At 55.0% G+C, this 19921-nt stretch overlaps 6 protein-coding genes across 7 annotated transcripts; all 6 read right to left on the minus strand.

Moving 5' to 3' along the window:
• Positions 1 to 592: 592 nt before the first annotated feature.
• ABB37_00043 (putative mitochondrial hypothetical protein) lies at positions 593 to 2769 on the minus strand (the record flags this gene model as incomplete). Of its 2 annotated transcripts, none has more annotated exons than XM_015796076.1 (1): positions 593 to 2769. In XM_015796076.1, the coding sequence occupies exon 1, from the start codon at positions 2141 to 2143 to the stop codon at positions 593 to 595; it is 1551 nt and encodes a 516-aa protein (XP_015664084.1). In that variant the 5' UTR covers positions 2144 to 2769. The 2 variants fall into 2 exon arrangements, with proteins under 2 accessions (XP_015664084.1, XP_015664083.1); XM_015796075.1 differs by having other exon boundaries at positions 593 to 2712.
• A 2741-nt stretch (positions 2770 to 5510) lies between these two features.
• Positions 5511 to 7502, minus strand: ABB37_00044 (putative protein kinase; the record flags this gene model as incomplete). The annotated part of the gene is made up of 1 exon (XM_015796077.1): positions 5511 to 7502. The coding sequence occupies one exon, from the start codon at positions 7500 to 7502 to the stop codon at positions 5511 to 5513; it is 1992 nt and encodes a 663-aa protein (XP_015664085.1).
• A 1470-nt stretch (positions 7503 to 8972) lies between these two features.
• On the minus strand, positions 8973 to 10829 carry ABB37_00045 (hypothetical protein; the record flags this gene model as incomplete). Its single annotated transcript, XM_015796078.1, has 1 exon — positions 8973 to 10829. The coding sequence occupies exon 1, from the start codon at positions 10521 to 10523 to the stop codon at positions 8973 to 8975; it is 1551 nt and encodes a 516-aa protein (XP_015664086.1). The 5' UTR covers positions 10524 to 10829.
• A 355-nt stretch (positions 10830 to 11184) lies between these two features.
• Positions 11185 to 13029, minus strand: ABB37_00046 (hypothetical protein; the record flags this gene model as incomplete). Its single annotated transcript, XM_015796079.1, has 1 exon — positions 11185 to 13029. One exon carries the CDS (start codon positions 13027 to 13029, stop codon positions 11185 to 11187), a length of 1845 nt encoding a protein of 614 aa, XP_015664087.1.
• Positions 13030 to 13687: 658 nt separating this feature from the next.
• Positions 13688 to 17290, minus strand: ABB37_00047 (hypothetical protein; the record flags this gene model as incomplete). The annotated part of the gene is made up of 1 exon (XM_015796080.1): positions 13688 to 17290. One exon carries the CDS (start codon positions 17288 to 17290, stop codon positions 13688 to 13690), a length of 3603 nt encoding a protein of 1200 aa, XP_015664088.1.
• Positions 17291 to 18144: 854 nt separating this feature from the next.
• ABB37_00048 (peptidyl-prolyl cis-trans isomerase putative (PAR45)) lies at positions 18145 to 19529 on the minus strand (the record flags this gene model as incomplete). Its single annotated transcript, XM_015796081.1, has 1 exon — positions 18145 to 19529. Exon 1 carries the CDS (start codon positions 19438 to 19440, stop codon positions 18145 to 18147), a length of 1296 nt encoding a protein of 431 aa, XP_015664089.1. The 5' UTR covers positions 19441 to 19529.
• Between the last annotated feature and the right edge of the window lie 392 nt (positions 19530 to 19921).

Here is a 19921-nt window from a genome sequence, read left to right on the forward strand (position 1 = left end):
GCATCTTTACGGTACGCGAGACTAAGTAAGTGCTTGAATATCGGCTTGGCGTATCAACGGACCTAGTGTGTGAACGAGAAAAACATATATTAAGGAAGGAAACGAAACGTGCTACCATGAATGAGAAGGCGGATAAAGATCGCAGCTCCACGGACACTCCTACACAAATTCAAAGAAAAAAGTAGTTGAAGTTGAGTGATACAACGGCTGAAACAAACAAGACAGAAAAGTTGTCGTTACAGGAAGAAAGCAAAACAACTGCGTTGAACCAGCGCCAATCCGATTGTTGTCCCACCACCAACACGCACTCTCTCATCAGCCGCACATCGTAAACAACAACCCAGGCAGACAGACATAAAGTGACCCACTTCTGCCAGTTACTCCCCTATGGGTGCCGTGGCTCCTTCTCTCACCCGTTGTCTCTCTCTCTCTCTCACTCTTAGAACCATATCAGCTGCGAAAACTGGTGCTGTCGTCCTCCGTCCTCAACATTCTTCTAAGATCTTATGATGTGCTCGACGGACGTTATTCGTCAACTGTCCTTGAATTCCATGTCACTCGCCGCTCCTCACCACTCTTTCCCAAGTGCATTTTACTCGATAGCGCGACTGGTGGATTTGCCGCTGCCGCGAAAGTACGACTCCTTGTACTCAGCGACGGCGCGGCGCAGAGAGGGGATTTCATCATTGACGACCGCCTCCATCCCGCGGCAGGCCCGGGCGGAGCACGTCGGCAGCGCCGTGACGCCGTTGGCGCCGTTGTCGTGGTAGATCGTCGCCACCCGCATCATCTCCGGCTTCACGGTGCGGTGCCAGCGCAGCTCCACGTCCTTCGTGCGCGACTTGAAGGCGAAGAGGCGGCTCAGCACGTAATCGGACGAGTCGAGGAGGTGACGCTCGAACTCCTTCAAGTGCGCCCGCGCCACCATCAACCCGCCGCAGCCCACCGCCACCGACAGCGGCACCAGTATGAGAGTACCGGCAAGGCTGACAGAAGACAGAAGCGTTGCCACAGCAGGGCAGAAGAGACAGACCGCGGCGAGAGCAGAGAAGACTACGAGCTCCCGCTGGCGGTAGTCCTGGCGTAAGACCTTGGCGGCGCGTACGGCCAGCAGAAGGTTGCGCGCGCTGTCCTCCGTCTCCGTTATTAAGTTATCCATCCGGCGGATCGGGGCAGACATGATCTCGCCTACGATTTCGTTGCGCTGCCGAGACAACTCGGCATCCGACATGGTGGTGGCGCTGCCACTGCCCGGGGGCTTCGCCGCCGACCCTGCTGCTCCGCTCATCGTTTTACCTAGCGGGGTGCACGTCGTGTACACGCGTGGGATGTCTTTCATCTTCATCACTTTGCTGAGATTCCAGCACAGCGTACCGTACGCCCTGGCGAAGTCCGTCACCTTCTCAAACAGGTCTGCCTTGTTCATGACGAGCAGAAACTTGTGCTCGTAGCCGGCAAGCGACTTGGTGAGGACGTCGAGCGTCTCGCCTGTGGTGCCAGGGTTGGCGGGGTCGAACATGAGCAGAATCACGTCGCTCTGCTGCGCAAACCACCGCGTCACACCGAGAAAGTCGTAGCCGCGGGTCTGGTCACTGACGTACATCGCATCGCCGGCGTTGGGCGGCACCATGGTCGACTTGCTGCTGTGCAGCGGGGTGTCGATCATGCCTGGGGTGTCGATGAGCACCATGTCCATCGGCACCTGCGACGTCTCGTGCATCTTGCGCGTCTTCATTTTGAAGTGGGTCACAAACGCAATGCCGAACTGCTGCAGGGACTGGTACTGATATTTCGGGTTGCTCGCCACACTCGGCCCGTCCGCGTCCATGTCGAAGGTATCCCGCTTAATCACCGTGAACCCGTCATCGGTCGGGGCGATACCCGTTTCCTGAATCTGACGCCCCGCAAGGTAGTTGATCAATGTGGACTTGCCTGAGCTGTGGTTGCCCAGCATTAGCACCATCGGCGTCGTGCTCTTCAGCGGGTTCAGGAAATGATACACCGAGTCGTAGGGCTCGAGGTAGAGCTGCCGCAGCTTGATCAGCTTTGCTTCGAGGTCCCGCTGCGCCTCTACGTGCGAGGCGCTGGCGGCCGGATCGACGACCGGCGAGGCAAGATCGGAAGCGGAGGCGGGCGATGGCATTGCTGACTTCTCGACTGTTATTGCCGGAGAGGACGGAGTCGCTTTTGCATCAGAAACGGTAGTTCTCTGCGTGTTTGAGGTCCGGGTGGTAAAGGAGAAAAAGCGGCGTTGCGTGCCGCCGGGCTGCAAGGATGCTACAGTTCCGCTTCCAAAAACAGCGGCAGGAAGACGCATAGGGGAGCACAACTCTCTCTTCACGGCGCTGGGTGAAGAAGACGCCAATCGGAGTGCAGAGTAGCATGGCGCGACGGAGGAACCACCGCGAATGAATCGCGGGGAAAGCACCAGAGACGCCGCTGCGCACCGCGACGGCGCCCGTGGCGCGGCGGCAAATCGGCGATACATTGCGGTACTACGTTTTTGTACACCTGTCAAAGGACGGTAGCGGGGGATGTGGCGGCGAGGTCCAACGCCTACGGAGACACACCAAAAGAGAAATGTGAAGAGAGAAAAACAAGGTGTGCCCGTAAGCGGAAAAGAAAAGGTCGTACCTTTGCGCAAGAAGAGGAGTACAATCCACGAGCTTTCGAAGGAGAAGGACAATAATTCAACACGGCAGAAACATTCGCTTTGTGTATGAGGAGCAACGACGGAGATAGCAAATATATGTATTTGTATAGATGCGCTCCATTGGAGTGAGAGAAAAGGAGAGGAGGGTGGAAGATAAGCAGAAAAATCAAGGGACTGCTATTCAACAACAACAAAAAAAAAGAAGCATGCAAAAGAGTACAGGATTCAAAATGACCCGTTTTTCTTTGCTTTTTTGTCGCGCCGTGATAGAAACGGGAAGAAAAGGCACATTTAGCAGCAGAAATGCTCCACATCATCAACGACGTCTCCACGTGGAAAACAAGGATGTAGCCCACCTCATCGTCTTCTTTTCTCTTATTCAAACAGTATTTGGGTCATCTTCGGTCGATGAAACGAAATACATCACCACGAACGCGGACTAGAACGCGAAATACACCAACCACACCGGGAAACTGGCTGGCGAACAGTACAAAACAAAATCACAAGGGAGAAAAACAGTAACAACAACAAAATTTGTGCGCCAGTGTGCGCACCAGCAAATAGCCACACTTCGATTATGATGCTCATGCGTGTTGTGAAGAAACAACACGTTGTCATGAGACCGCGAGGGCGGCAATGCAGTGTAGCCTAATGCGTCAATGAATCGAGACAAATACCCAGTCCGGTCGGCAGCCCCCATGAGTGTGTGTGTGTGAGGTAGACCCTTCCAGGTGAAAAAAAAAAACCCGCAACTGGAAGGAAACGCAGGTAATAGGGCGGAGACGTGGCGGTAGGGGGGTACAGTGACTCGAGTAAAAGGAAGCACAGACAGATACATAGAATGTAAACGAAAACAGACAAAATAGCAGAAATGTGCGTCCACGAAAGGGTGGACAGCACGGTTGAAAAGCAAAGGGCTTTCACAAGGCCCAAGAACAGAAACAGAAAAAGGGAAAAAAAGGACACGAAGAGATCAGAGAAAACAGATGCCTGTCGACATTATTAAAGGGAAAGAAAAACGGTGCACTTCATTCCACCGCCCGCTCGTCAGAAAATGCCACGTGGCCACAAGGAAAACAAAGAAAGAAGCGAAATTCCTTCTAAGTTAATCCGTGTGGGCCTCCGCGGAGAGAGAGAAAGAGAAGGACAAGAAAAGAGGTACAGAGACACTGAAAAGTGTAAAAAAGGAAAGCGGTCACAAGATAGGAAGAAAAAAAGAAGAAGGAAACATCAACGCTTCGAATCCTTCTTGTCTTCAGTAGAAGCCGTGGCAGGCTACTGAAATCGGACAAGACAACTCTGCAACGAAAAAAAAAAGGGAGAGGAAGGAGTAGGGAAAAGATGACGCTGTAGGAAGCGAAAGCGCTTACTAGGCGATCAGAAGAGGAAACACTGGAAAAACGACGCTATCAAATTGTATTGATGGCGCAAGTATAGAAAAACGAAATAAAATGAACGTTGCCGAAGAAACACACGCGCTTTTATGTGTCGCAGCCACTTTCCCAAAGCTGTGAACTTATCGGGTTAAATGAAGAAAAGAAAGAAAGCAGCAGCCCAAAATAATGACAAGAAACCAGTGCATTTTTTTTTTCGGCGAAAGACGAGCACTGATGCTGCCTTCTCTTCCTGGCTATTTCCAGCATGTTCTACTAACAAAAATATCGTTCGAAATAACTAGAAATATCACAGAAGCAGATCGAAGTGCTTGTGTTAACGAACGCAAGACACGAAGTAGGTAAAGGCGCTACAGTCTCACAAACGCTGAAATACAATAGAAAATGCATATTCCCATTGAAAAAGCGAGAAGATAAAAAAAAAGTTGTCTTACGTTTATATTTCTATTTACAATTTAACAGCTGACCGTCTCTTCTTTTTTATTTTTGTTTTAGGTAGTCTTCGGAACTCTGAGTGGGAAAAACAAATTGGGGATGAAGCAAACCAACAAAAACAAAAGTGAAGGCGTTTTCCAACAACAAAAAAACACGCCTCGTTGACCTCTAAGCTCGAAAGAAACCGCGTTTGCTAGTTGGGGCAAAAAAAGCAAAGTGCGGAGGCAAGGTGTGAGGGCATCTCCCAGTGATGGATCAAGTCGCATCCCGCTTGCCGCACTCTTTTTTATTGTCTCCCTGCTGGATGCTCAATCACATGCGATTCCCCACGACACTCTCTTCTCATAATCAAGACCAAAAGGAAGGAAGCGCCAAACCCCACAGAGGTAATGGATTTGTGTTCTCTTTTTTTTTAGATCAAAGGGTTAAACAGTTCGTTAACCTGCATTTTACAAAGAAAAAAAAAACTCAAAGAGGGCAAAGAAATCGAACGTGAATGAGACAAAAACAAAAGTATTTAAACAAGAAAAAAAGGAACAGGTAAGTAAAAGCGGTCAACCGTTCCAAAAACAAAAGAAGACGAAAACATCTGCCTTGGCCTTTTTTGTGTGCTTTTTTTAATGCCCCCGTCAATCCTGCTGCGCTGTTTGCTCAACCTCAGCAAGCAGGTTTTCGTTGGTGGTGTTGTGTCGGGAGAACTGTGCCGACAGTTCAAAGAGAGGCTGCAAGCAGAATACATTCCTTATTCCCGTTTTTTTTTTTGGAAATATCGATGCACAGCGAACAGAAGAGAACCATATGCAATCGACCAAAAAAAGACTAAATTCGCAAGGCGAAGTGAAAAGGAAGCTTCTAATGGGGGAAAAAAACAACATCAAAAGTCCTTCTTCTTTTCACTTCATCCAGTTACGAACGTAACGTAGAACCAATCTCTTCGTAATCCTTCAAAGGCTTCCGAATGGCAACAGTGCTATTCCGTACTTGGTCTTGACCGCCTCCGCTGTAGTTGTTGCCTGCTACGAGGAAGCTCAGCCCTGTGCCTCTTTCTTCATGGCAGCGGCGACCAGCTTTGCCTGTCGCGCCATCTTTGCCAAAAACGCCTCCGTGAATAGCTCGCGCTCCGTCTCGGTCACCTGAAACATCTCCAGCGGCACAAACTGGCCATTCGGCATCCGCAGCGACGCGTTCTCCTCCTCCTCCGCACCGGTGCTTGCCGTCCGGTGCGCTTCCGCGGCGGCACCTTCCGCTGCGCTCGACGGAGCAGGCGCAAAGAGGTCGTCGAAGAAGGCGTGTTCCACTACCTCCAGTGCAGAGAGGCGTTTCTGCGGTACGTAGCAGAGCAACGCCGTCGCCAGCGCGACCGCCTCATTCGGTGTGTCGACCGGAAAGAGCGTCTTCCACGGAATCGCACGCACCTTCAGGACGTTGTAGTACTCATCAAACGGCATCGCCATCTCGTCTCGCACGAGGGTGTCGTCGTCGCTCACGTCTCCACCATCGGTACGATGAGGAAAGGCAGAGCGCGCAGAGGGGCTCGGTGCGTGTCGGGCAGTGGATGCCGCGTTGCCGCCTTCCAACGCATCCTCCTCGTCGTCGTCCATGAAGCCGTCATACCCGGCATGGCCGGAACCACCGTGCAGGTCCCCGTCCTCCTCGCCCAGCACCTCGTCTCTCTGCGGCCCAAACACAGCCCCCGGCATGGACCGCGGCTTGTGCATCGCGTGGGTGCGCAGCAGCGCCTCGGCACACTGCGGGTTCATCGCGTACATCTCCCGCTTCGACGGCGCCCCCATCACCTTGAAGATCTCCGCCATTTGATCCACGGAGGTGCAGCCACGAAAAAGTGGACGGCCCGATTCCCGCAGCAGCTCCGCGAGGATGCAGCCGAAGGACCACATGTCCACCTCACAGCCGTAGTGCAGCGCGCCAAAGAGCAGCTCCGGCGCTCGGTAGTAGCGAGAGCAAATGTAGGACACGTTCTTCTCCTTGGTAGGGTACAGGATCTCCTTCGCGCTGCCAAAATCGCACAGCTGAAGACGCCCCGTGTCAGGATCAACGAGAACGTTGGCCGGTTTAATGTCGCGATGGCAGACATGGTGGGCATGCATGAAGGCTAGCGCACGCGCAAGCTGGAAGAGAAAAATCTTCACCCACCGCAGCGGCATGTGTGCACCAACTTTGGGGGAAACAGGTCTGCCGGTGGCGCGCGGCGGAGACGCCGAGACCTGCGGCGCCCGTCCCTCCTCGTTGTTCTCTGCCTCACCTTCTGCCTTCGCCGCGGCAGCATTAGCGGAGGACGAGAAGAGCTGCGTGGACGACGACGCCGTCGGCATCAGATGGTGGCGGTAAAAGTGTCTCTTGAGGGCGTTGAGGTCCATAGGGAGGTAGCTCATGACCATCTCGAGATAGGCGTAGGCGGGCCCCGCAGCAGCAGATTGGTGCATCTGCGAGAAAAACTCGCTGTCAGGATGATGTCCAGCAACACCGGCCATCTGTGCGTGGAAAGCAGCAGCCGCGGCCGCAGCGGCCGTCGCGTCCGCCTCCGTCGGGGCGCGATCGTAGGTAACGTACGAGTCCATCAACGCGACGATGTTCGGGTGGTGAATGCCGGTCCACTCCTCTACATTTTTCTCCGCAAATGGGGTAAGTGGTGAGCTGCTGCGGCTCGCATCGCTGCAGGGTGCTACGTTGAGCTTGCTTGATGCCTTGTGGTCGACGAGGACGGAGTTCAAGATGGTCACTTCGCGGTTGTGCAGCCTCGGATCGTAGCGGACGCGTTTGATGGCGACCTTTTCACCGCTATGTGTGTCCTCTGCCAGCAGCACCACGCCAAAGCTGCCTTTGCCCAAATAGCAGAGAGGTTTGTACAGAGGCGTGTCGGTGCGTGGGAGCTGGGCCGACGTCTTGTGAGCGCTACCGCCGTTGTTGCCACTGGTTTGGTGGCACGACGAAGACGACGGTCGAGCTGGACGATTCGACGAGCGCGGCGGTGGCGCACCGTTCTGCGAGGAGCTCATCATTATTAGATTGGAAGAAAGTTAGAGCAGTAATATAAACAGAGGTAGTATAAAGGGATGATAAACGATGTAACACGTCTTGATGTTCTGAGACGGAGAGGGCAATGGCTCACAAGACTGAAAGGGAAAACAAAATGGACGAGAGCGCGTAAAAAAAAAACACGAGACTGAAAAAAAAGTAAAAACAGACAAACGTAATAACAGTGGACGTACGACTTGCGCTGAGCCACCTGCCTTCACACAGCCTTTTCTGGATACTATTTCCTGTATTGGGTCTCAAGTCAGTCGGGGTGTATACTTTTTCTTCAGTGTTTTACTGGTGTAACGAAAGCAACGACAGATCAGACAGCAAAATATGAAATGAGTTCGCTGAGAGAGGTCGATGTATAAATAATAATAAGAGAATGCCAGAGAGGAGCAAAAGAAAATACTAAAAACACGTGTGCCGCGATGCCTGCTTACGCACACGCAAATACATATACGACCAAAAACTTCTCTTTTTATAAACAAACCAGCTAGGAAAGTGCTGCTTAGTTTTTTTTTTTAACGTTAGTTGTAAGCGCAAGCATGGATGTGGTGTGTTGGTCAACAGCGTCAGTGAGGTACGCCATTTGATGTGAGAGCAAACAAAGAGACAAAAGAAAAAATGCGAGGAACAGTGGAGAATCAGTAAATGCGTGTGTTGTCGCGTTAGAATGACTTCGTTGTTATCTCAATCAAACGCGACAGTTTTTTTTCCTTTTGCTGTTGTTGCTGTAACTGAGATTTCCATTTCAAAACAACGCTGTCAGCCTACAGACTTTTCAAAGAAAAATTCAGTCGACAACGAAATGTTGCGCGCTTCTTTTTCTTTCTTATTGTGCACCGCTGCAACAACCGCCATCAGAGGGTTTGTCAACGATGAAGAGAATACAGAAGCTGCATGCCGCAAAGTGGTTTTTTGTGTTTTTGCTTTCCTTCAAAAACATAAAGCTCAAAAAAAAAAGGAAATAGTACAAAAAACAAACAGATGTATTTCAGCGCCACCGCTTCTCGGCCTTTACCTTCCCCCATCGGAGTTGATGTGCTCCCTGTGCCCAATGCGTGTCAACGAGGAGCGAAGTGAAGCCACGGTTGACTGCAGACTTCCGAAAGAGGGACTCGCGAAACTCCGCTTAGCTTCTACCTGAAACTCTCAATGGAAAAGAAAAACATGCGTTCTAATGAAGACTTCTTCCTCGGTCCTTTCATTAAGCGATTCTGATATAAGCTAAGCGGAGTTTCTGCCTGTCCCTTGCACAGGCATTACACCCAACCACGACCAAAGGCATGCACACACACACGCACACACACACACACACACACACACACAGAGAGAGAGAGAGAGACCAGAAAAAAAGAAAGAACGATGAATGCAAATGCGCCAAAGCAATACGCCGTGATTACGTATCGTCAACGCACTGCCCACCTTCATCACTCCACTCTTTGTTTTCATTACCGCCTGTTCGGGACTGCCTTTTCAATGTAGTTATTCAGCGTACCCGAGACGTTGGTGATGGTTGCCGCAGGTGGACGCCACGGCAACAGACCGTTGTACGACGTCGGGTCGCGCGGGTTCGGCTTCATGAACGACTTCTGCAGCGCCTCCGAGCACGTCTCCAAGACTTCGAAGGGCGAGGCCACAGTGGGGTCTCGCTGGCACTTCCATACCGCCTTGCTTTTGTTCTCGTCGTTTTGGTCCTTCTCTGCTGTTCCGCTAATGACGCGGCTGAAGGATGCCAATAGCTGCACACATTTACCTCTATTTTCCACCGTCTCGTCGTTGAACTTGCGGAGTGCGTTGAGGGCACGGCCGATGTCGGTCTTAATAAGATGCTCTCGACTGACGCCCATAAACTGTGTGAGGTCATCGGTCATTGCGATGCTCCCCTCCAAAGGGAACGTCATCAGAATATCCAGTGCCGTCGTGCGCAGCTCGTACGGCGCCGGCTCGGCTCGGTCCACGTCGTAGAGCCAGTAGCTGAGCTCCTGCATAATACCGGCTTCCACCAGCGGCCCGACCATAAAAGCCTGCCGGCACCGCGCTTGCACAAGGTCCTTCAGGGCGACGCGGTGCAAGGGAAACACACCCGGTTGCGTGTTCCGGCCACTCACGATGTCGTCGTCCATCCGCCGCGCCTTTGCCATTGCCGCCACGAGCTCCTTCGCGATGTTCACCACTTCCGCCGAGGTGGACTTTTGCTGAGCTGCCTTCTTCGAGGCCTTGTCAGCTCGCATCTTCGACTCACGCAAGGCGGCCTTGTGCAGACGTGCCTCGATGTCAGCGGCGGCATCGGACAGCTCGGCTGCGGGCACCAGGCCAATTTCGTTGTCGTCCTCCTCATTGCCCATGCTGATAAGCAGATCGTCCACGTCCACATCGTCCACGTCGGCGGCCCGTGACTTCCTCTTGCCCTTTCCCTTTCCCTTGCTGCCGCTGCCGCTCTTCTTCTTCGACGACGACTTCTTCTCCTTTTTGCTCTTGCTGCCCTTGTGTTTCTTGGTCTTCTTGATGAGCTTTTTCCACCGCTTGTACAGCTTCTTGCCAAGGCGCTTCGCCTCTTTCTTGTCGCTGATGCGCAGCAACGCGTCGTCGTCCACCTCCCCACCTCTGCTGCCGTCATCGCCGGCATGACCGGAGGCAGCAGCACCACCACCAGCCGCAACACCACTAACGCCGTCTCCATCGCGGAAGACCACCTCTTCATTTGTATGATTATTATTAGCAGTATGGATGTTACTGTGCGCATCATCCACCGCGTCACTCTCGTCATCGTCATCGTTCTCGTTGTCACTCTGCTCCTCGTCGCTGTGGTCACTGCTGTCGTGGCGGACGGCGTTGACGTTGTTGCTGCTGGCGCGCAGTGCCTTCTCAAAACTCCACCCCACCTCCCCACCTTCCGCCCCGGCGTCGTTCATGGCGGGCAGCGTCATCTCCACCTCGGCCTGCGGCTGCACCGGAAGAGAAGCGGGGCCAAGCCCCAAAATGGCATCCTCCTCCTCCATTCTTCTTCTTTTTGCTCTCCCTCCTCACCTTCGTACGGAGGGAGAAGTCAGTGAGACAACACTATGTGCTGACGCTGGCGCTTGCGCAAATAGACAGTGTGTCACGCAGCAAAACCTCCTCTCCCTCTCTAAATATATGTGTGTGTTAATTGTATCCGGAGCCGCTTATGCCGTCAACAACGCGAATCCGACGCTTTATTTTTTTTTTTACAAAGTGGAGCAGAACAGAACAGAAAGACGAGGGCCTTAAAGCAGACAACAACAGAAAAAACGCGTTGCACGACGGTGGTGAAGGTGCCTGTGAGCTTCAGGTGAGAGAATATGCAGGGAGAGAGGCAACACAGAAAGGAACAGTAAGTGTCGACGAGCTCAACACCCCCCTCAAAAGAAAAAAAAGGCGAGACAGCAGCTCTGGACATCTTCGCATGCAGTTCTTTCCCCTGTGCAACGTCTGAGGAAAGAGCCGTAACCTTCATGAAGAGTGTCTGCAACGCGCGAGTAGGAATTGTACATTGAATTCTGACGACTTCATTTTTCTGTCGTGAAGGCAGCAGAGGGCAGAGAAACAAATGGCTGTTTTGCTTCTTCACCCTTTCCCTTGTCAGCTCTTACTGTTATTATCATTTTGGAAGAAAGAGGAGCAGACCAAGGATTGTCCTGTTCAGTACTCGTGCCACTCGGAGCTGTGGACCCATGTTCCAGAATACGTCGGCGCATACACGGCAGAGTTGCGCCACGACGAGCGCACGGAGCACAAGCCACTTCCCCAATCTCCGCTGCCGCCCTGCCGAACGCCGCTGCGCCGACCAGAGCTTCCACGCGCAGCAGAGGGCGCGTCGGTCAACGACGTCTTCATGAGGTGAAGGCGGTAGCACAACGCCAGCGTGTCAGAGGACAGAAGTCCAGCAGCCACCGGACAAACGAATTCGGTATTGCTGTTGTGTACGGTCTTGCGGCTTTCACCGACGACTTCAACGTAGAGAACGCAGAAGTGAATGTTGTGCAGCGACACCGCCGGCAGCGTTCGACACTCCGCAGTGCAACGAGCATCTTCCCTTCGCGCGGCCTTCCCGATCAGACTTCGACGCGTGGTGGTCTCCGGCTCACTCGTTGAACTCGCGAACACACTAGGCGGTGGGTGCGTGTGGGGCACCCGTAGTCGACGGATAAGATCAGAGTCTGCCAACACCGCCTCCTCCGACGGCAACGATGTCTTGTTGTCTGTTCTATGCGTGGCGCCAACGCTTTCATTCGATTTTCTCGACGGCTCTCCGTTCGAATAGCGCCCGCCGCTCGCAGTGTCCACCGTGGACATGGGCAACTCCACCACCAGCAACGCACACTGCAGCCGTCGCTGCAGTAGGCAGAGAAGGTAGTGCGGAATCGGGAACGTCTGCCCCGTCGCTCTCTCCTGCAGCGTGGTGGTGGTGGTGGGTCCCGTCAAGCCCTCCACGACACAGAGAGGGATGATGTTCACCACCGCCCGTTTTCCTACGTCACATAAATGTGTCGCTCCTACCTGTGCGGTTGCCTCCATCGGGTCGTTTGGGTTGGCTTCTGCGATGGGTGAATGCGTTGTCGTCATGTGCGATGCGGAGAGCGTGGGCGACATCACAGCAGACTCTTTACGCCCTGCTGCCACGTCCTCCTTTGGGTTCTCTGCACTCGCCGTTGATGAAAACACGCCGGCGTGGCACACGGCGTACACATCCGCCATCGACGCGCACACCAACACCTCCACACGGGCTATGGCCTCGATGACGGCTTGCCGGCGAGCCCGCAACGGCGCGGCCGCGTTCAACGATGCATAGTTACCATCCGGTGAGGAAATCGTCGACACGCCTAGTGAGTTATTGTTGTCTGGCACACCACATGATGGCGATGCTAGCCGGGCCGCGCGCCTCACCCACTGCTGCTCCACCTCTAGCGTAAAGCAGGCAAGTGAAAAAGAGGCGCTGGCAGGGCCCAATAAGAAAAGCACCCGACCGCCGCGCAGGGTGTGTGCGGCGGCCACGGTATAGGCGTAGTGCCGCAGTGGACGCGCCACCGCAGCGGCAGAAAGCGGGCCGCCGAGTGCGGTTGCCGTCGACAACGGATGCGCACTTGTGGTGAGGAGACACACCGAACTCGTCCCCAGCTCCGTCTTGATGTCAGCGTTTGCTACCGTGGTTGCTGGCGAGGAAATGCGTCTGTCTGACGGTTGAGGGACAGCGTGAGAGGCGGTGCATTGCTGATCTCGTGCAGCCGTCGCGTCATCGCCACTGTTCTCTAGCGAAGGAAAGAGCTGCACGGGCGTAGCGTGAAGGCGCTGGATGACGGCCCGTGCAGACTCGCGTCGTCGCACATTTGTCGTCGTGGGGACTGTGAAGGGACTGCTTGGTTCTGCACGACTACTCATGGAGGCTTCTGTTTCACCCGTAGTCGTCGGTGGCGCGAACTGCAAGAAGCGGATGAAGGTTCCCTGTGATAAATGCAAGAGGGGAGAGTTGAAATCGAGAACGAGCATCAGTACACAAAAAGAAAGGTAATACGGCGCAGTGACCCACGAACGGAAGCTGAGAGAGAGAGAGAGAGCATACCAAAACTACCAAGGCCAGATCACGCAACCGCTGCTTCCTCTCTGATCCTCCTCCAACGCAAAGCAGGAGTTTCGTTTTAGGTGGTGCGCGTTACGTCGCTTGACGTGCAACAGTCCAATAGCGCCAATTCGCGCTGCTCTAGAACCATCATGAAAGAGAAGTACTTCATGATGTGGTAATAAAGCAAAGAAAAAAGATTTTGAATTCCATAAAAGCATACAACGGAACACGTTGAACACACAGTGGAAAAGGAGCGATTCGGTTGGGAGAGGGGGTTGACGTGCAGATCACCTTTACGCAGAGTTATCAAAAACATACGCCTCAAATGGGGTTTCACCTCAACTAGAGAGAACAAAAGGAAGAAAGAAGCAGGAGCAGAAGCACAGCCACGCTTTTCCGGAAGGCCATGTGTGCGTGTCTGTGTCATGTGGTGATAAAGCAGCACCCTTGAGTGCACCCGCTGCTCGACACATGCGCCATGTACAAACGTGCGATTGAACGCAGCAGTAGTAGTAGATTCACTTAAACTTTAAAAGAACAAACATCGTTGCAGTCCAGAGAGGACCTCATATCCGAAAAAACGAACTACAGAGGTCCGTCAGTTTCGAGCAATAGCAACACCATCTCCTCCACGGTGGGGAAGTGTTCGCTGCTCGCCGGCTCAGACGGGGCAACCGCAGCGGAGGTCAGCGTAGCAGGATTGGCGGACGCCATGGCACGGCGGTGCTGCCGGCGCAGCTCTCGCGTCTCGATCACGCACACGTTCTCGTAAAACTCGCGTGCGCATTGCACAATCTGGTCCACGCTGGTCCCGCTGCTCAGCACGTTCATAAATTGCAGCAGTATCTCGTAGGCGTGGATGTGTGTGATAATCTGCGGTGCCAGCGCCACGAGCAGCGCGACGGTGACGATGACCTCGTAGGACTTCGTGTAGGGGCAGGCGAAGAGGACATCCCAGAAGCGCATCGTGTCGGCGAGGGAGCCGAGGTCGCGCTTGAAGCACACGAGAAGCCAGCGGAAGCAGAACGTCATGTCCTCCGCCATACACCGCATCTTTAGGTGGCCGTAGAGGCGGGGGTGGAAGTGACGGATCAGAACCTGCACCTGGTACAGCTTCCGCTGCAACCCCTTCACGGCCGCGTAAGGGGCGTCCTTCTTCCGCTCCTCAATAACGAAGTTGCTCTCCATGTGTTCACGCAGCATTTTGCGGAAGCACAGAAACATGGCCGCCTCTTCGGATGCCGGGGCGACCAGTGAGGCGATCGCCGCGACATCGCTCATGCCCTGGCTGTAGCCAAGATCCATGTTGTACATCACATGTGCGAGCAGAAGCTCCTGCAGCACGCGCAGCATATCCGATTTGTCGTCGCTGAAGGCTGGGTGGGAGCGGTCGGTGCGCTCGACGTCTTTGATGATAGAGTGCTTCGCGTAGCGATACACCGCGAAGTGCTCCTCCTGCTCCGCTAGGAACGACTTCCACTGCGTGGTGAGGCGGGTGTACAGTTCTTTTTCCTTCGAGAGTATCGCCTTCTGGTCGTCCTGGGTGGAGCCGATCGGGTAGGCGCCCAGGAGGTAGCACCACACCTCAAAGCGGACGCTGTTGTCGGCCAGCCCGCCACGCTCGAACAAGGACCGTCGAAACGCACGCCAGCGGTCCGCATTCAGCACTCTCCCCCTCTTTGATGCGACGCCCTTCGCTGCAGGCGTCGTCGTTGCAGGTGATGAAGTTGTTGCTGCTGGTGCCTCCAGCGGTGCGGCATCGAAGACGGCCTCCCACTCCGGCGCTGTCACAAGGCCCATCGACGGATCGAGCCCCACTGGTGGCAAAGACGGCTTGGGGGGTACGTAACACGCACCGAGGCGCACGGCTGTCATTTCATCGTGGAGATCCTCAAAAGAGGAGCTGCTCGAGTTGGCACCACCGCCAGCAGCGACAGAGCTGCGGCTGCCCGTTGAAGAGCCGTCAGGAAGGGTCTGTGACTGGCTCGCGCAGCGCTTCTTGCCCAGGTCGTGTCCCTCCCTGTCACCACCAACTCCTTTGACGATGCCCACCAAGGCAGATGATACGGCGTGCAGAGGACTTTGCGCCTCATCGGAGACGAGCACCGCATGTTTGCCAGGTCGGAAAAGCGCAGTCGGAGAAAAGCGGGCCCGCCAGCCGCCAGCGGTTGACTTCTCGCCTTTTTGCTGTTGTTGTGTCTGCTGCTGGCCTCCGGGCGGTGATAGAGATGTCTTCCAGTACTCGCCCGCCGCGGGAAGAGGTCCCTCCGACCCCCGCTCCGATAAAGCTTGAGGAGGGTGCCGCCCACCCCCCAACCCGGCGAAGACGTTGCCATCGACCTCCACCGTGTATACGTCGGTGGGGCCCATCTGTGCACTGGAGACGCGGCGGAGTCCTTTCGGCGAGGCGTTTCCCCCGCCCGTGCCACTCCACGCACCGTTTCCCTCGCCGGCCATCGCAATGGCAGAGTTGCTGCTGTTGCCGTAGTTGCCTCGAACACCCAGACAGGTGAAGATCAGCTTGGGCGAATACTTCCGCAGGGACGCCACACAGCGCGTGATGCCGCCTTGGTAAAACACAAACGAGCACGAGTGACCACCCAAGGGCAGCGGGCGGAGACCCGAGCCGTACGTTGAGCCAGACATCGGGGAGACAGAGCGGCTGCGGTTTGTGTTCGCGGCGTCTACGTTACTAGTCGCGCCCCCCGCCCATTCGAAGATGTCGGACGTGCTTTTGGCTGTGTAAACGGGGGCGCCGGACTCCAGCATCGCCGTTAAGCGCTGCACACGCCGCTCCCGTGTCGTTGTCACGTCGGTGTCACAGCTCTCGATTGTGGCGATGTCCCGGATATTAAAGCATAAACAGGCTGGCAATGTAGTCGTCGTCGCTGCCATCGTACTCTTGTCGGTGCCAGCCGCGCTCCTCGCTGCGTCGCCGCTGTGGTGGTGGTGGTCGTTGTTGCGCGGTGACAAGGCCAGCTGCCGAACCGGCGACACCGTGAGAGAGTCATCGCCCTCGCCGACCGCAACGGATGGGGCATCGGTGGCTATCCACAGCAGCACCGTCACGGTACCGGCGACCAGTGCATCGTCCGCGGCCGATGTCGGGCCAGACAGGTTCATGCCCCCTACGCTGCGCAGGTTGGAGGAGGTGGATTGGGGTGGAGTGCCAGCGGTGGTGGACAAGACTGGAGACCGAGGCGAACCCACCGCCGGATACGCACTCACGCCACCCAGCTGCGATGGGTTCTCCCCTTGTACCTTAGACCGGAGGGCAGTGGTGCGCGCAACACGACTGTCATCGCGGAAGACCAAAGACGAAGACTTGCTGTGCGTGCCGGCCATCGCCTCAGGAAGTTGAATCCCATCCCTCTCATCCGTACCGCCGTCACCGCCGGCAAACAGTTGCGGCGAGATGTGATCGAGCGAGCCTTGCCGATTGCGCGGATCCTCCGTCGACATCGGATCGCGGTGGTGCGATGAGGAGTGGCGCCGCTTGGCCATCGGCGGCGGCCGTGGTGGGGTGCGGGTGTCATCGGTGGCGTCGTCCGCGTTGTCAAAGGCTGACGCCTCCGGCAGTTCCTCCGTTGCGAGATGCACGTTGCGCCTGTCCTTGTCCCGGCCGTTGCTGCAGCACCGCCTGTCGGCGTGGCGACTCTCGTTGCCGTCTTCCGCCACTTCCTCTTTGCCCAGCGACAGCGTCACGTCCTGCGCGGTGCTCTGCGGAGACCCCTGTGCCCCCTGCACAACGCTCTGGTTGAGCGAGGGGCAGAAGGCGGACGCCTCGCTAAAGAAGGCGAGCTGCCGCTGCGACGGCGCAGAAGTGGCGGTGACCGCTGCGATCGAGTTCCACGTCACCTCCGGCAGCGCACAGATGTACAGTGTGCCGTTGACCTCCGCAGTCCACGACGACGACGAGGTCTGTGACTGTGGCACGGCCGTCGCAGTCCGAATCACCTGCGCAGGACCATTTTTGCTGTTGCCGCCGTTGTTGGAGTTGGAGGTGGTCAGATCAGCGCCGTCTGCCTCCAGCACCGGAGTTCCGCGGAAGCGACGCGGCGCGGCGGTGACGGCGGTGGGGCTCGAGGCGGACGGTGCCGCCGCCGCGAGTGAGACGTGCGTAAAAGCTTCGCAGCGGCGGGTTGTGCCGTCAAAGAAGCCCAGGATGCCGTCGGCGGAGAGAGGCATGACTGTTCCAATCGAACAAGAAGCAGTTAAAAGCAAAAGCAGCAACAAAGAAAAAAGCACAAAAAGAAGACAACGCAAAAAGGGCGAATTGTAGTAGCTGACACAAGGAAGTGTGCGTGTTTAGCAGAGATCACGCTTCATCCTGTCTACACTGTAGATGTGTCCAGCACACGTTCGTCCCTGAAAACCCGCATACACACACACACACAAGCAAAGTAGAAAGCAAAATTGCTGTGAATCTATCAAAGCTGTTAGACGACTGTTTGAGATGTAGTTGTATAGTGATACGGAATGGATTCGGAGTATAGGCGCAGCCCTTGATAGGTGCGTTGGTGAGCCCAAACCTTAAAAAAAAAAAGCACAGCGCTCACAGAATCGCAGTAAACCCCACAAGAAAATATTTTTTTAAAGCACTGGGTGTATACAGCAATGGACTTGGTTCAGCTACCGTCAACGGTTCTTTTGTTTTTGTGGACTACACACACACATAAAAAGAAAGGATGGACTGCAGCTGATGACCTTTTGTTGGTGACGAAGGGTCATAGCCAATACGCCGCATCAGAAATCAAGAGGAAGAGGCGCAGAAGAAATCGTCCTTGCAGAAAACCGCATCAGAAGGGAAGGTGAAACACACAACAACAAAAACTGATTAGCAGCTCAATGTGTGTGTTTGTGTGTGCTCATGAGTTGATTCATTTCCATTACAGTAGAGCGTGCTACAGGCCCCTCCGTTGATGATGTTCAAGATGACCTTCTCAATACTTTTTCTTTCCTTCATTAACCTTTTTTTTAAACCCCCGATGTTACTGTACACGCAAACGAAAAACAAAAAACTCGCCGTGCGCCTTCACCAGTTAGTCGCAGCGAAACAAAAGATGGACCCCAAGCTGTGTCTCCACCGGCACACTCACCTCACCACGGCGCAGGCGAAAAGCAGCATCGTCGATGGCATCCGAAAAGGTGCCCTTTTCCACCATGCCAAGGTCACCCGCCTTCTTCTTGTGCGACACCTCGCAGAACTCCTTCACGGCTGTCACGAATTCTTCCACTGTCCACGGAGAAAAGCCCAGCGCAGAGTTCACTGGCACCTGTGTTTGGTGCTCCTTTACAATGAAGCGCGCCATCTCCAGCGCATCTGCCTTGGATCGGGTGATGACCTCGCCCTTGTTGTGCCCGCGCGAGATGGGGTTGTCGACGTCTTTGTGTTTGATGACGAGTTGGTACAGGTGAATGGCAGCCGGCTCTGATGCCGCCGCTTCTTCCGCCGCCGGAATGGACGTGGGTCTACCTTTGTCTTCCTCTGCCTCGTGTGTCTGTGCTTCCTGTGCAGACGACACAACTGTGGATGGAGGCGGCGTGGCCGTTTCCACAGTCCGTGCCGTCGTGTCTGCTTTCGTTGAAGGAGTTGCGCATGCCACGCGGATCGTCGACGAGGAAACGCGTTCAGAGACGGCTGCAGGCGTCCGCGGCCCGGTAACGACCGAAGAGGAAGAAGACGCGAGAGGACCGGACGGCACTGCAGGCTTCTGCGCCGCACCCTCCGCTCTCTCGTACCGTGTCGTCTGTGCCTTGGTCGTTTCTGCCTCTTTTCCCTCCTCGTCACGGGTGCGCTTCCCTGCTGTCGCGGTGCCTGCCCTCAACTCGTAGGTGCGCGTACTGTAGCCAAACTGGACGATGCTGCCCACCGTGATCGGCACGGGCCTCCGCGCTTCCACCCGCTTACCGTGCAGCCGCGTTCCATTGGTGGAGCCCAGATCGAGCAGTACGAAGCACTCATGCTCCTTGTTAAAGATGAGGGCAGCGTGCACGGAGCTGATGGAGGGGTGCTCTAGCACGTAGTCGCACACATCGTTTTTGCCGAAAAGGTAGTAGGGGAAGCGGTGCAGGGCGAGCGCGGGGAACACAACGCCGCCGCGCTCGCAGTGCAAGTGAAAGGGCCGCGAAGGGAGACCCGCCCACGCAGGGCAGCGAAAGATGGGCGCCTGCTTGTTGAGCTTAATGGGGTCCGTCGCCGCAATGATGTGCGGCGGCAGCGACTGTGCACTTTCACTCAGCGCAACGGCTACCGCTGGCGGTTTCTGCTCCTTTTCGCGGGACGCCGTTTCTGCCGCTCGCGCCAGTCGCGCGACGTGCGCCTGAAAGTCGCTCATCCAGTGCCCACGTACCTCTTTGCTTCCACAGTGGTTGTGTGGTGGGGCGCTAACGACTGCAGTGCAGTCGAACCACTCGGGGGTTGAACTGCATGTGGCCGTGTTGTTTAAAACAGACACAAAAAGGAATCATTGAGCAGAAGAAAAACCAACGAGAGAAGGCGAGTAGAGAGCCAACAGGGGTGAAATGAATGAAGCTGCAGTGCGCGAGTTTCTTTTACCTTTCTTTACGTTGTACACCAGTTTTTCCTTTTCAACGAAGGAGCGTATAATTAGAGAATTCGCCAGCTGTACGATCTTCTTTCTCATTTTTCATCGCCTTCGTGTCTCCTTCGTTGTTTCGCATGTTCACTGAGCTCAAAGTGCACCACTGTGGCCTGAAGCACCACGGTGAAGATCATTCCATCTTTTTCTTTCTAGAAGGTTAGCGACATTTTATGAGAATGTGAAGAAGAAAATTCAGAGAATTCCAAAATGCGTC

Source organism: Leptomonas pyrrhocoris (assembly GCF_001293395.1).
Source record: "Leptomonas pyrrhocoris isolate H10 chromosome Unknown, whole genome shotgun sequence".
Taxonomy (NCBI): Eukaryota; Euglenozoa; class Kinetoplastea; order Trypanosomatida; family Trypanosomatidae; genus Leptomonas; species Leptomonas pyrrhocoris.